The sequence below is a fragment of the Raphanus sativus genome, chromosome 8 (genome assembly GCF_000801105.2).
Source record: "Raphanus sativus cultivar WK10039 chromosome 8, ASM80110v3, whole genome shotgun sequence".
Taxonomy (NCBI): domain Eukaryota; kingdom Viridiplantae; phylum Streptophyta; class Magnoliopsida; order Brassicales; family Brassicaceae; genus Raphanus; species Raphanus sativus.
The window spans coordinates 5,886,967-5,901,328 of record NC_079518.1 but is presented as its reverse complement, the minus strand read 5'-3'; the positions used below and the strand labels follow the sequence as shown (position 1 = coordinate 5,901,328).

General features: G+C 36.0%; 3 protein-coding genes and 4 non-coding genes across 9 annotated transcripts; 2 read left to right on the top strand and 5 right to left on the bottom strand.

Annotated features, from left to right (window-relative positions):
• Nucleotides 1–65: 65 nt before the first annotated feature.
• Nucleotides 66–1,644, top strand: LOC130498583 (homeobox-leucine zipper protein HDG11-like). Its single transcript, XM_056992052.1, has 2 exons — nt 66–1,042; nt 1,110–1,644. The coding sequence occupies exons 1-2, from the start codon at nt 863–865 to the stop codon at nt 1,530–1,532; spliced, it is 603 nt and encodes a 200-aa protein (XP_056848032.1). The 5' UTR covers nt 66–862; the 3' UTR covers nt 1,533–1,644.
• A 1,296-nt stretch (nt 1,645–2,940) lies between these two features.
• On the bottom strand, nt 2,941–3,030 carry LOC130499275 (small nucleolar RNA Z196/R39/R59 family). The gene has a single exon (XR_008938155.1). It is a non-coding gene; the product is annotated as a small nucleolar RNA Z196/R39/R59 family (small nucleolar RNA).
• Nucleotides 3,031–3,090: 60 nt separating this feature from the next.
• Nucleotides 3,091–3,177, bottom strand: LOC130499272 (small nucleolar RNA Z195/SNORD33/SNORD32 family). The gene has a single exon (XR_008938152.1). It is a non-coding gene; the product is annotated as a small nucleolar RNA Z195/SNORD33/SNORD32 family (small nucleolar RNA).
• A 42-nt stretch (nt 3,178–3,219) lies between these two features.
• Nucleotides 3,220–3,305, bottom strand: LOC130499310 (small nucleolar RNA snoR4a). Its single transcript, XR_008938188.1, has one exon. It is a non-coding gene; the product is annotated as a small nucleolar RNA snoR4a (small nucleolar RNA).
• Nucleotides 3,306–3,362: 57 nt separating this feature from the next.
• LOC130499305 (small nucleolar RNA U31b) lies at nt 3,363–3,451 on the bottom strand. Its single transcript, XR_008938184.1, has one exon. It is a non-coding gene; the product is annotated as a small nucleolar RNA U31b (small nucleolar RNA).
• Nucleotides 3,452–3,918: 467 nt separating this feature from the next.
• On the bottom strand, nt 3,919–6,183 carry LOC108821814 (leucine-rich repeat extensin-like protein 5). Its single transcript, XM_018594807.2, has 4 exons — nt 5,826–6,183; nt 5,089–5,724; nt 4,800–4,842; nt 3,919–4,733 (listed from the first exon to the last, which is right to left on the bottom strand). The coding sequence occupies exons 1-4, from the start codon at nt 5,887–5,889 to the stop codon at nt 4,499–4,501; spliced, it is 978 nt and encodes a 325-aa protein (XP_018450309.1). The 5' UTR covers nt 5,890–6,183; the 3' UTR covers nt 3,919–4,498.
• Nucleotides 6,184–7,924: 1,741 nt separating this feature from the next.
• LOC108822686 (RNA polymerase II degradation factor 1-like) lies at nt 7,925–12,188 on the top strand. 3 transcript variants are annotated; one of them, XM_018595830.2, is made up of 10 exons: nt 7,928–8,265; nt 8,482–8,525; nt 8,815–8,932; nt 9,007–9,121; nt 9,259–9,815; nt 10,078–10,324; nt 10,411–10,696; nt 10,862–11,008; nt 11,136–11,603; nt 11,688–12,188. In XM_018595830.2, the coding sequence occupies exons 1-10, from the start codon at nt 8,064–8,066 to the stop codon at nt 12,000–12,002; spliced, it is 2,499 nt and encodes an 832-aa protein (XP_018451332.2). In that variant the 5' UTR covers nt 7,928–8,063; the 3' UTR covers nt 12,003–12,188. The 3 variants fall into 3 exon arrangements, with proteins under 3 accessions (XP_018451330.2, XP_018451332.2, XP_018451331.2); XM_018595829.2 differs by having other exon boundaries at nt 10,859–11,008; XM_018595828.2 differs by having other exon boundaries at nt 7,925–8,265; nt 10,859–11,008; nt 11,136–12,188.
• The last annotated feature ends 2,174 nt before the right edge of the window (nt 12,189–14,362 follow it).

Sequence of the window (14,362 nt, the reverse complement as noted above, 5' to 3'; positions counted from 1 at the left end):
GACTATTCAAGCTCTATAAATTATCTCCAAATTCAAGACGACTTATGATCAATAGCTCTATAAATGAAGCATAGGATATATCTTCTTCTTTCATAAACTACAGTTTCGTCTGTTCATGTCTTTTTGAGCGTTGTTAGTTTTGACAGTGTTTTACAACATTGAACTTCTGAATCTCTTAGGTGACTTTTGAGATATTTCTGTCTCATGCGTGTTATTGCTTTGGCCTAGTTTATTTTTCATTATCTGAAGATTCTGTAAGGCTTATTAGTGTTAAAATAATTTACCACTTGACTGAGTTTGATATTATTTATATTGGTGTTGTTACTCGTTTCTTTGTCTGTCAAACTTTGAGTTCCATATAACAATCATAAAGGTTTGTAACTTTTTACAAAAGGGTTAAAACAGCTAGGGTAAGCCTTCTACAAAAAAAATATAAAAACAAGGATAGCCTAGAACAAAGAGATGAGAAGCAGAGTTATTCATAAGATATCAACTTCACATAATAAAAAGAGATGGTCTCTGCATTCAAGTTCCAAGTCACACAAGCAGCAATTAGGAGAGGTGTTTAAACCCCATATTACCATACGAAAGCGCGTCAGAAGTCTATCCAGAGCCAGCCACATAGTATAAGAACAATTAGGCATAGAGACTTTGAACCACACATTAGAGGTCCATGGCTTCTCCTCCTCGCGTTGTCTAACAGACTCCCATGTCTTCTTTGCCGAGAAAGAACTGAGATCTTGATCATTTATTCTCCAGCAGTAAGAATCATCAACAGATCAAGTTCTGGTTCCAGAACAGACGTACTCAGCTTTTGTGTCTAAGAAAGGATCGTGATTCATTGTTCTTGTGTAGGCTCAACATGAGAGCAGATAACAGTGCACTAAAAGCAGAGAACGATAAGATTAGATGCGAGAACATTGCCATCAGAGAAGCTCTCAAGCATGCTATATGCCCAAACTGTGGTGGTCCTCCTGTTAGTGAAGATCCTTTTTTAGATGAGCAAAAGCTTCGCATGGAAAACGCACATCTCAGAGAAAAGGTTTTTGTTTTTTTTTTGTTTTTTTTTTATGTCTTCTTCATTTCTAATCTATCTTTTATTTGCACAGCTTGAAAGAATGTCCACGGTTGCATCAAAGTACATGGGAAGACCAATCTCTTCTGACATCTCAACGCTACATCCAATGCACATCTCCTCGTTGGATCTGTCAATGACTAGCTTAACTGGTCCTTCACTGGATTTCGATCTTCTTCTAGGAAGCTCTATGTCTAGTAACTTTTCTACATCGGACATGGATAAGCCTATTATGAACGACATTGCTTTGACTGCTATGCAAGAATTACTCAGGCTTGTTCACACAAACAAGCCTCTGTCGAACAGAGCAGATGGGTGCAGAGACGTTCTCAATCTTGGAAGCTATGAGAATGTTTTCCCAAGTTCAAGTAACCGAGGGAAGAACCATAACCATAGAATCAAGGCGTCTAGGTCTTATGCTATGAGAATTTCAATTGATACCAAAAAGAGTTTTTGAGAATACTAGGGCTAGTTGCAATACTTCGAGAGACATATTTTATGAAGCAAGTTTTCATAAATCAATGATCTAATAACTACAAATTTTAAAAGATGACAAAATCAATAACTTTCGTTATTTTTTGAATAACACAAAATTTTTATTGACATTATAAAACAATGAATCCAATAACTCAAGATTTTTGTAAACTTCTAACTACTAATTATAAATCATAAACCAATAATATCAGACTTTAACATAGTTTTTAAAAGTCTTAATTGAATAACACTAGAGTTATTATAAAATTCAAATCTATAAAACTCTCTGCAAATTCAGAATCCAATAACACATAGAAAAAAGGATAGTTTGGGTTGGGATCTGCTGAGAGAGCGATGATCAGAGGAAAGACAATTCTTACAGCGTCAAAAATCATCTTCTAGCATAAACTAAATTTTACTAATCTACAGATTTTCTTTTGGATTTAAGTTTTTACATTTTGAATTAATAAATTATCCAATTCTGCTTAAACTCATATAAAAATCGAATTCTGCTAAAAATCAAATTTACTATGGAAGAGAAAACAAGCGGATTAATTTCAAAAAAAAAAAGAATAGCTAGTTCATTATCTCAAATGTATTCTTTTGTCATCGTACTCTACATTTTATTTATTACTATAATAATGATTTTCAAAAAATTATAACATTGTTTATTAGTTGTATTAGTCAAAATACAACTTATTCCTTCTTCATTTGAGATAATATTTGCATTTAGATAACAATTAAATTTAAAAGTTCAGCATGAAGAAGATATATAGATATATCTTACTTTTAAAATCGGAAAGGAATTTTATTTCTTACTTTTAAAATAGGTAAGAACTGAGTACATTCTCCTCTTTAATTTAATGTGAAGCTTTGGTCATTTGAAATTTTGAATTTGTTTCATTAAACTCTTTTCATCTTATACAATTTGGTTAAACCAGTTTTTTTGGACATCAAAAATTAAAGTTATCTTCTGTTAATTACATAAAATAGTATCTAGGGCAGTGAACATAAACATTGTTCTTTTGGCTATTGCAGGAACAGTTCTAATCAAATTATTGACCAAGAAACTGGACTGTTGGCGAATATGATGATCTGTATAAGTTCTGATCTTGTATTATTAAATGTCGAATAATTAACACTTCCTGGAAACAATTATCAAACGACCTTTCAAAGAGAAAGTATGAAACCAAAAACAGAGATGAATTGAATATAAACAGGTAAAAAGTAACAAGTAGCTTATGTGATAAGCTAGCTGTGTCGCAAAGGCCTGTTAATTCAGTTTATGCCTCTGAAAAAACGAAATGTCCAACTACATTTTTTAAGTTTGGACATCAGATACCATAGGCAATTCAAACCAATAATAGAAAACAAAATCAATAATTAAAAACTGCAATCTCAGCCGAAAGATGGTGATCTAAGTGTTTAATAATCACTGAATTATCATTAAATATGGACGATTTTATTCATCATTGATTGCATTAGAGAAAGAACAAAAAAAAGAAAAGATTGAAAATCAAAAGCAATAAAAATCTTTAGGAAAGAGGTCAGATGGTAGTGCATGTCTATGAATCAACACTGTAATTCAGATTTGCAGACGTATGGTAAAAATAATCCTCATTCCTCTCGATTTCAACGAAAAAAAGAACTTTTGCAAACCGTGTATATAAGGATCAGAGAATATGGCAAATCAATCACTCTGCAAAAGCAGATCAGACTGGGTGTCACAAAACATAAATGCCATTTCATCACATCCATAAACTATGATCATAAGACAAAACTTTAGCTAACATTACAAGATGGAAATCTAAGAGAATCAGACAGAAATAGTCAATCACCATGTTGCAACCATCGCAATGGATGCAAATAAGACTGGGGCGACAATTCTATATCATCACTTTCATCAGAACACAAACGAATCAAAATGTTGAAGATCCGATCCTCAAGACTTATACCTACATGGCTAGCTAAGTTTCCTAACTAGAAGATAAACACAATAAAAATAAGAGTTGGCAAGCCGTCTTGGAGAGATTGAATAGGTTTTAAGCTTTATATAGAAGCATAAACTGCTTAGTTTCTTAGGGTTTTGTCTCTCCCACTCATTATTCCTCGCCGCTTTACGTATGGGCCTGCTGCTCTTCTAAATTATAGGTTTAAAATAGGCCCAATTAAAGTTGCTGGTTTTCCAGGTTTGTTTTTGTCCAAGTAGTCATAGTTCTTTTTCTGTTCAGCAGCCTCTAACTAGCAGTTACGTGCTTTTCACGTACTTTGTTGTGTCATAGACTTTTTTTTTTTTTTGATAGTGCTAGTAGTTACTCTTTCCGGGATGATTTTTTTGTATAGGTGAACTTGAATTGCCATTTATTGCATTGCTCTTGGCGATTGTGACCTCGTATAAGTTATGAGCGGTCAGAGTTTTAGAGAATGTAATGATTTTGAGATGAGGGTTTTCTTTTCTTTAGTCGAGACTCATTGGTTCCATCTATGTGTACAGAGGGAAGTAAGAAGGGGGTCTCACTTCGTTGGCAATATCTTGTTTTTTTTTTACTTTACAGCATTTCTCACGAGCAGGCAACTTGCAGAAAGCGTTTGATCAGGGTTTGACTTGAAGTAGCTTTCATACATTTTCGTCATTATTATCAGCTCCCTAGGTATTTTTTTATTCTCTGAAAAACTGTGGAGAGATACATTACGCTTAACGTGTCTACAAGAATGTTTATAATAATCTAAAGCCCTTTTGATTGTGTAATATCTCCTACTAAATTAAATAAATATATTTATGAACTAGCAAGAGAAGAGATGATGAGAGTAAAGGTCTTGGACTAAAAAATCTTCTGGCTGATCATGGCTGCTTTCTTGAACTCCATACTCTCGTGATGGTGTATATATTAGAAAAGTGCTTCGTAATTTTGCAGAGAATGATTGAAACCCTGAGACCTTTTTGTCCGTTTAAAGATTATATTGCCTGAGGAGTGGCACTAGTATCCCAACTGCTGTAAATATTGAGATGTAGCTATGTGACGCATGAGTTGCTGAACTCGGAAGCCCTGTTGGCTCTGCCACGCCGAAGGGTGGTCCAGAACCAGGTATGCCTGTAGGTGGAGTTGTTATTGGCGGTGGGAATGTAGAAGTAGAAGGTGGTGAATTAAAATCTGGTGGACTCGGTTGACTTGGCGGGCTTGTGCTGCATTTACCATAGAAAACTCAGTATTAATTTTCTCAATATTTTCTGGCTGAAAGAGAAACATACCTGACTGTTCCTGATGATGCTGAGAAGCGACAGCTTCCTTTACCTGGAGCAGTACAAGAGCAGATGATTTATAAATGTTAGCAAGCTTTGTTACACAATATTGGAATCAAATGTTTGGGATAGTGTTCCTAGGTTCATGATCAATTCTAACACTCGATCAAGACATCTATCAGTTGTGAAGGTCTCAAGTGTGGCTCACACCGTTCATGGATGCTAGAAAGCAGGTAACTTAATCCGAGTGTCCTTTTTCATTTGGTAAGATAAAAAAAGTTTATTAAAGTGTCTTTACCTGGATCTGTGCTGGTAAGTTGTGCAGCCCCTCCAAAACTGCAGCTGTCTGAACCAGGATGTTTCTGGTAATAACTATTGAAAGCAAAGGAAGCATGATCACGTATAGTGTTTGGCTCGTAACAGCTTGCACCTTGTTGGATCTGGCCACAATCAGCTCCTCCATACCCACAAGCATAATCCAAAGCCACCTGTAATGATGTTGGTGAAGCATTTGCTTTCGCTATACACCACTGGCCACTGCCACCACCACCACCACCTCCTGCACCAGTGTCACCACCGCCATCACCACCACCTCCGCCTCCACCAGGTGCACCACCACCAGCACCTGGACCAGTGTCACCACCTCCTCCTCCGCCTCCACCGGGTGCACCACCACCTGTTGGTGTAGTACCATCAAGTGGTGGATAGCCTCCACCGGTAGGTGTGGTACCATCGAGTGGTGGATAGCCACCACCGGTTGGTGTTGTACCATCGAGCGGTGGATAGCCACCGGTTGGTGGATTTGGGTTTGTGACTGGACCTGGGAACGTTGAGGAAGGTGGTGATGGTTGGGTAATGGTTGGTGTGGTGGTATCACCACCGGGAGATGTAGGATTAACAACTGGTATAACACCCTGTGCTATAACATTTAGAGCTGAAACAAAACCAAACCAATCAACAGAAGAAAAAAAATCAGGTCAGTTGCGAGCAAAAACTCAAACAATGTTGTAAGAGACTGAGACTCAGAGAGATTACGTGAAGTGATAAGAAGACATAGAAGCATCATCTGAAAACATCCATGAGCTACACGGTGAGCCATTTCTTTATGTGTTCCTTGTTATTGTTGATGATCTTGAGAGAGAAAAAAACTTGTCAGGTAGTCTTGAAGATATTGGTAAGAGGAAAGATAGAATGGTTGCGAAGAAGTTCCTTCTCAGGTGTAGATATATAATATTTATACAAAGATGAGAAGACAAAAAGGAGAATCATAGAATCAAAGATTTCTTGGGATGGGAGAGAGAGGAGACGCGGAAGACATGTATGAGAGAATATAAGAAAACTTGAGAAAGGAGAAACTATGAGGAAGCTATGATCGGCAAGCAAAGAGAAAACACCATAAAGAAGAAAAGGTATTTACAGATAAACTTATAGTACATGGACACAATATAAGAAGATCCAGTCCCTGAAAAAACTAATGTCATATCACTTAATTTGTGTCTTGAGTCTCAAAATATTATTATAAGGTGATAATGTTATGTCATACACATTAGAAGTGAGCATAATCAGTGTTTACCTGTTAAACTTTTTGAAATCAACTCCAATATTAAGAGCATTCTAGGAGAATGTTTTGTTTTGAAACTAGGAGAGGTCCTTTTAACTGTTGTTGTACTAAAGCAACAACAACAGAGAGGAACCTGTACTGTAAGTTAAAATAACCAAAAGCTAAAGTGTTTCCTATGAAACATAAGGAATATCTGCTTATTAAGCCCAGTTGCGATTCTGTCCCTTTATTTGTATCTTCACTTGTAAACAAGTGCCTCTTTTCGCTCATTTGTTTCTTTCTAACTTTCTTTTTTTGCAATACAGTTTTTCAGATGAGTTTCTTTTTACCGAGAAAGTTCATGTAGCTAACTTTTCTCAAAGCTATAATCTAAACTACAATAGAACTTCTTTAAATGAATAATGTTGGGATTATGAAATTTTATTTATTTATAAAGACATTAATTAATAAAAGCTTTATTATTTTAGATTATTTCCTATTCTTGAATATTTTTATCTATAAAATAAAATATATTTTTTTTATGAAATTTCAAATTTATTGATCTATCAAAAAAGTTATTTACATTGGGTTTAAAAAAAAAAAAATTCTACAAAGAATATTTCTAACTTGTAATTTCAAACTAACGTTGCATTAAGCCAGCAAACTTGTGGTTGGTTTTGTATCTCAGGGAGTAGATACGGTTTCTTATCGCTCTATCTATCCTCTTGCCAATGTGATCCACTGATGCCCAGTCTTTACCATGGCGCCGACCATTTCTTTCTCTCCAGATGTGATAAACTGTGGTCTGGAACAGCATCTTTGCAAGGACAGTGTCCATCTCCGTTCCTTTCATTTGTTGCATCCTTCTTACTGTCCATTGCCAGTCCGGATTTATAGAAATTCCCATCAGTTAACGTGCTAACCTTTCCCATATCGTGTAAGAATAACCTTTCCCATACCGTATATAAATTTATAAAATTTTAGAAATTTGAATTTCATATTGTTTTATCATATTATTTGGTTTATACTTTTATGTTTCATATAACTTATATGTGGGTTCCGATATAATTTCACTAAATATTATCAAAATATATTAAAATGTTAAAAAATAAAGATATTTTTATTATAAATATAAAACCAATAATATAATATTTAGTTTGTACTTATATAAAATAATTAGTTTGTACGTATATAAAATATATATAGATATATGAGATCATATATTTACATGAATTTTCTAAAAACTATTATTTTATTTTTTTATCGATTTATGTATTATTATGAATCGTACTAATTTATAACTTATAACTGATTTTTTAATTAATTTATAGAAATTATTAATTTATAGAATTAGGTGAGAACAAAATAAATCCAAATCAACCGACGTTAAAACTCCATTTTATTATGTTTTGTGCGACGTCTTGGGCCTAATAGTATAGATGGGTGTAACGGTCCAGTAATCTTAGTCCAGTTTAGACACGCTGGTTCAAACCAGTGAACCGTAATTACGGTTTAGTAATTTCACAATTTTGAAAAAGAAAAAAAAAATCGAGAGAGGGTTTCGTTTCCTTCCTTGTATATATCTTTCCTCTTCGGCTTCCTCTCTTCTTCCCGTCTCTTTGTTCGTATTCTCGCGACTGATACACAGAGAGCGTCGATACATCCAGATCCGAGAGAGAGAGAGAGAGAGAGAGAGAGAGTGAGAGAGAGGGCAGCTTACTACGGCGGATAAGATGAGCAGCAGCGGGAAGGTCATGGGCGGCGGCGGAGGAGGGAGAAAGGGGAATAATGGAATGAACGATATTCCGCCAAAGTCAAGGAAAACAGTAGAGAGCTTGAAGGAAATCGTGAACTCTCCCGAGGCTGAGATCTACGCTATGCTTAAAGAGTGTGGGATGGATCCTAACGAAGCCGTTCATCGCCTCCTCTCTCAAGGTTTCCGCTTTAATTTAGATTGTTTTTCCTATTAGGGTTTTTGATCCTTATCCACTAAAGTTTTAGTCTTTTGCGAAAAATCTCATCAAGTAGTGATCTTTTGTCTTTCTTACAAGTTTGAGGACTTTCTCAGCTTCGAAGGCTTTTGTCTTTTGTTTGCGGTTTGCGTCTATTAATGAGACTGATTCTTGTTTTTTTTTTTTTTTGCCAACTCAGATCCCTTTCACGAGGTAAAGAGCAAAAAGGAAAAGAAGAAAGAGGTTAGTCAATGTTTGAAACTCTTCTTTCTTATGGCAAATAGACTTAGGGAGTAGGTAATGATGTCTTTTGTTGTTTTTACTTGTACACTGTTGCCATTTTAAATGCAACTGATTATGTTTTAATGCCTGATGACTACTTACTTCAAACGCTTTATTACTAAAAGTCTTCAAGTAGCAGCTGACTGTAGGTGTTTTGGTGGAATCCACTGAATTTTAGTTTTAGCTATAGTTGTCATTTTGGTTTATTTGAATTTTTGCTAGTTCTTAAGTCTTTATTTGTTTTAATCAGTCTAGGGATGTACCGGAGTCCAGGCAGCGTGGGGCTAATAGCACTTACAACCGTGGTGGTAGAGGTGCTTCTGATCGCTATGCTGGACGAAGTGGATCTACCTATCTCAGCTCTACTGGTATGGAAATGATCTTGAGGATGCATAAGATTTATAACTATAGGATTCATTCTTATGTGCTTCTGTTGTTTCAGATACTGGGAATTTCCAGGGAAAATATACAAACAAGAGAGAAAGTGGAACCCATGGTCACACAAGCTCTTGGTCTTCTGGCTCTGGAGTGGCAAACCACCATCAGATACCACACAGGTTTTCCCCCTTGAGTTGTCTCTTTCTTTTGCATTTGGTTGGGTGCAAATTGAAAAAAAAACGATTGTATTGATAGAATCTCATTTAGTAATGATTCACAATTCAGCTTTCTGACCTGCGCTGCATATGTTTTGCAGTGATTCTGTTGTCACGGAAAAGAACTTGCCACCTGCTCCCTCGAGCGATGGAATATCATCATCTTCACAGCCTGCTTCTGGACATCAAACTCCATGGTTTGGAGCTCCAGGCCAGTTGTCTATGGCTGATATTGTGAAGATGGGTAGACCACAGAACAAGACAACAAGCTCACAACGAAATGTCAACATGCGTTCTGAGATTAGTCACGACCATGAAGGTAGTGCAAATCAACAGGTCCCTGTTAAAGATGAATGGCCGTCAATTGAGAAGCCACTGGCTCCTAGTACAGCTTCTGTATCAGTAGCACCAGCAGCAGAGTCAGAGGTATGCGGTGGTACAAGTGATTTCCCATTAGAGAGAGTAGATCATCATCTGAGGGACCGGTTAGAAAATATACAGTTAGCAGAAAGCGGTCCGTCTGAAGATCTTGGTGTAGATCATGTGCAACCTAGCTCGGTTGGAAATGTCCAAGAAGAGGACTCAGGAGTTTCTACTGAATCTAATGATAATCAGTACACTTATGAGACGCAGAGCCATCCTGTAGAGCACCACAAAGGTAATATCTTGAATCTGTATATATGTTTCTTATTGCTTATCTTGGATGCAAAGTTTGGTGTGTGTTTGTTTGAATTTTGATGCCTGTGTGAGCACTCTCTGGATTTATGCTGTGAGTGACAAAGATGTCTCTACATCAATTAAGTCACAATGATTGCTTCTGTTTATTGATCATGGAATACATATAGTCATGATCAGTAGCATACGGGATGATATTTAATGTCCTTGGTTGTATCTTATTCTGTCTCATTATTACTTTTCAGATGAAGATGAGGTTTCATCTGGTTCAGCCGACTTTCAAGAACAAACCGTAGAAAGTCATGAACAAGAAGCCTCGCATGAAGAGGATAGACGTGCTGTTGTTATTCCAAAACATTTGCTAATCCATACAGAAGAGTGCTCGCAATTGAGTTTTGGAAGTTTTGGAGGTTTTGGATCAAGGCCTTTGAGCAACAATGCAGAAGAAGAGACTCCTGATGTAGCTCCACAGAACGAACATTCAGATGCTAGGTATTTCCATTACTAATGATTTCTTTTTATAGGGGTTTCGTTTATTTATTTTATTATACCAACTGATTAAAATACTTGTTTTGCAGAAATCCTGAGTTCTATGGAGATGATCGTCTTGGAAGTACAGTTAATGGAAATATAGGCCACGCACCTGCTGCGGCTGCAAATTATGATGATTCTTTGGAATCAAGGCGAGAGGTTCTGACGCAAGAAAACCCTGAGACTGTTAAAGAGAACCAGTACACATTTGCTCAGACCGAGCCAGAGTATGCTAAGCAGCAGCAGCAGCAGCAGCTGAATACTGCATATGATGCGTCACAGACAAATGCACAGAATCAGATGCAGAATCTTGCTTCGTTATCAAATGTGATGGTAAGATGTGCATTATTTATCATAGCTTTTAAGAGTCTCGTTTTGCTTTCTGAATCTTGCATTCAGGCTGTTCATATTTTAAGTGATATGAGGCTAGTAACGACCATGAAATTCTCCAATGGCTTTGCTAACACTGCTACTTATTTGTGTGTTTTGACTCAGCAGGGATATCCACACTCAGATCCCAACAGTTTATTGGCACAAAATGCTAGGGAGCTTGAGTTCCAGTATTCCTCGTTTGCACAGTCTATGCAGTCAAGAAATGGCAACAATGCTTCTCCACTTGGTGGCCAAAGCATCTCCATGCCAGAGGTAAACCACCTTGTCTTTTTAAGAAACACAAGATGTCTTGTTAATTGTCAAATGAATAATGTTATGTTTGCAGTAGACTCTTTATGTTCGAGAAATTGATTTGATTATATATTTTCTTACATGGTAGGCGCTCCGAGGCAGTGGAATCCCGGGGACGCAGCCAATGCAGCAAAACTTACAAGGTGCTAATATCGCCACTGGACCAGCACTTCCCCAACAGCTTCCAATGCATCCTTACTCTCAACCCACAATGCCGCTAGCACACTTTGCAAACATGATTAGTTATCCTCTAATGCCTCAGAACTATCCGTACATGCCGTCCGCTTTCCAGCAAACATACGCTGGCAACAGCTCCTATCACCAGCAACTAGCAGCGTTGCTTCCGCAGTACAAAGCCAATCTCTCTCCCAGTAATTTGCCTCAGTCCGCAACAGCGCCTGCGTCCGCTTATGGATTTGGGAACTCCGCCAATGTTGGATCCGCTGGAAACTTCCCTATTAGCCAACAGTCTGCTCCTACCGGTTATGAAGATGTTCTGAGTTCTCAATACAAAGAGAGTAATCATCTGTTGGCACTTCAACATCAGCAGCAACAGGTAATAATTGTCTCTTTATTGTCACTTTCTCTTGGTTTCAGACAAGAACACCACTTGATGACACTTTCTTTTCTCCTGCTTCAGAACGAAAACTCGGCAATGTGGCATCACGGTCATGGCACTCGGACCATGTCAGGTGTCCCGGCTAACACATACTACAACCTCCAAGCACAACAACAACAGCAACTACAACAGACTCAGCAAGCTGCGGCAGGAGGGTATCGTCAAGCTCAGCAGCAGCAACAACAGCGTTATGGATCACATGGCTACCCTAATTTCTATCAGTCCCAAACAGAAATGTCGCTCGAGCGCCAGCAGCAAAACCCTAGAGATGGTGCGGGAGCTCAGGTTGGTCAGCCCTCAGATCAAACCCAGCAGCTCTGGCAAAACTCTTACTAAATGAAGAAAGGAGTGTGTTCTTCTTTCGGTTATAGAGTGGTTTTGTGTGGTGAGGCATGGATATGTTCTGAATGTATGTTTTATATAAATCATCTTTTTGTCTACTCTGTTAACTTAGGTAACAGCCAATTCTGATTTCATCGATGCAAAACTTATAAAAAAGAATAGGTGAACCTTTTCTTTCTTTTTTGTCTTGTTCCAAGTGTTTGAACGTTTGAAGCTTGGTGTTTATCTTTTACCTATGACATAATTCAACTGTTGATTTTTCACTACAAATTGAAATCTTAAATAATGAGAGTTATTTAGAACTTTATTAAAAACTAAAAGAATGTAATCAGTTTTAATAAAATTAAAGAGGTACCATCATTGGCATATGGCACATTTTTGAAACATCATTTCATCATAGTTAGTTATGATTAATTATGTAGTAAATAAAAACTTATATGTAAAAATTCATTTGATTTTTTTATATATATATATATATACACATACGTGTTTTACTATAATTTATTACTTTTAAAAAAACTGTATTTATATTTTGGTGAATAGATCTAAGTAATACTCCCTCTGTAACATTTTAAGTGGTGTTTAAGGTTTCTACACAAAGATTACAAAAATATAAATTTTTATGCAATTTATCTTGGTTACATAAAATTACATTAAATAAAATCAGTCTAACCAATAAGAAAAACATGTAGTATTTTGTAATTGGTTGAAAGTTTTAATTGACATTAATTTTTATTTAGAAATGTGAGAACATCACTTATAATGGAACAAAATAAAAATGCTTAAACATCATTTAAAATGGTACAGAGGGAGTAGTTTTTAACATTTAAAATTTCATTAATTATTTATTTTACTACTTATATCTTAACAAGTACTGATTGGTAAACTAGAATGTTAGTTTTTGTTAAACATAGAAAAAAGTTACTATCATTTTCAATAGACTAAAAAAATTCAATTTTTGGCATGTCCGATTCAATATCTGAATGTAGCGGTTCTTTTTATCCAGCATTAACGTGTACAACTTCAGAAACAAGGCAAGCATTTAGAGAAACCAGTTCACATCACTGTAACCGTGTTTATCATACCTGTGAAACAAACAATATTATAACATTCTATCCAAAATGATCAACTAGTAAGAGGACATATACCCCATACATGGAGGAATGGTAAACTTTATTTTGTCACCGACCTATACCCCATACCTGTGTTATTCAGAAAAAGAATTAAAAGTTAAAAAAATATATCATATATGCAAATTAGAATAAAATGAAGAAATAGTAAGAAACCTTCACTACCAACAATTTCATCAACATCAACTTCGACTGCGTGAGAATATCTCCAGAACTTGTATCATCAAAAACCTAGTTGTAATTCTCAATTAATTTTGTAAAGATAAATAATTTATTGCATCTTCTAGTTATAATACAAAACCTAAAATAAGCTCAGCCAGTGTTTCTGTAAAGTCAACAAAGATCTTTCAAGTCTTCTGAAGACTTGAAATGTACTGTCAATGACATTCAAATATAGTGCAGAATAAAGGGAAAAAAAATATAGTGCATGACATATTCAACATGCATGTATCATCATATCTTAATAGACACTTGAAATCTGTAGGAGTTTGCAGTTGGAAATCTTTATTTTAGCCAATTTTGATTTTGAAATCTTAAAAATCACATTGTAAATAATAAACCTGAAACAGAAAAACCCACATACAAATATATATATATATATATATATATATATCAAAGGAAAAAGATGTATAATAATGAGATCCACATTGTAAGCATCTATAATAATAAAGTTGATTTGAAACTCTCTACAATGCGCCACCTCAGCACTCATTGCTCCAAAATTCGTCACGTGTCCCTATTCCATCACTCTTTTATATGTTTGATTTTTGTCCTCTTTGTTGAATATTTTTTTATTTGGACCCATGATTATACAAAAATTTGGTCCAAAATTTCTTAAGATTATCTCATGCTCAAGCTACTGTTCGGCACCGTAAACATTCAGATTTTCATGGTTTCCATTAAAAAGATTGTAACGTTTTCCTTTCTTTTTAACTCCACCATTAATCTAATCATTAAACTACACTCCATCTCCTCTCCACTCCGTTTCATTTATTCAGTTTCACCATCGGCACATATACCGGCTTGAAACTCGACCTATAAATGACTCAATGAACATCTCCACCGGCCAGATTTCTGAAAGATTAAACTCTGTAATGCAACAGCTCCAACCTCATCCTTGACGAGAAGGTAACTCCCACGACCTCATCCGTTTCTTATTAATACAAACGTTTGTCCCAAAACCGATTGTGTTAAACAATATAATCTCCCGTTGATAGTCAGGGT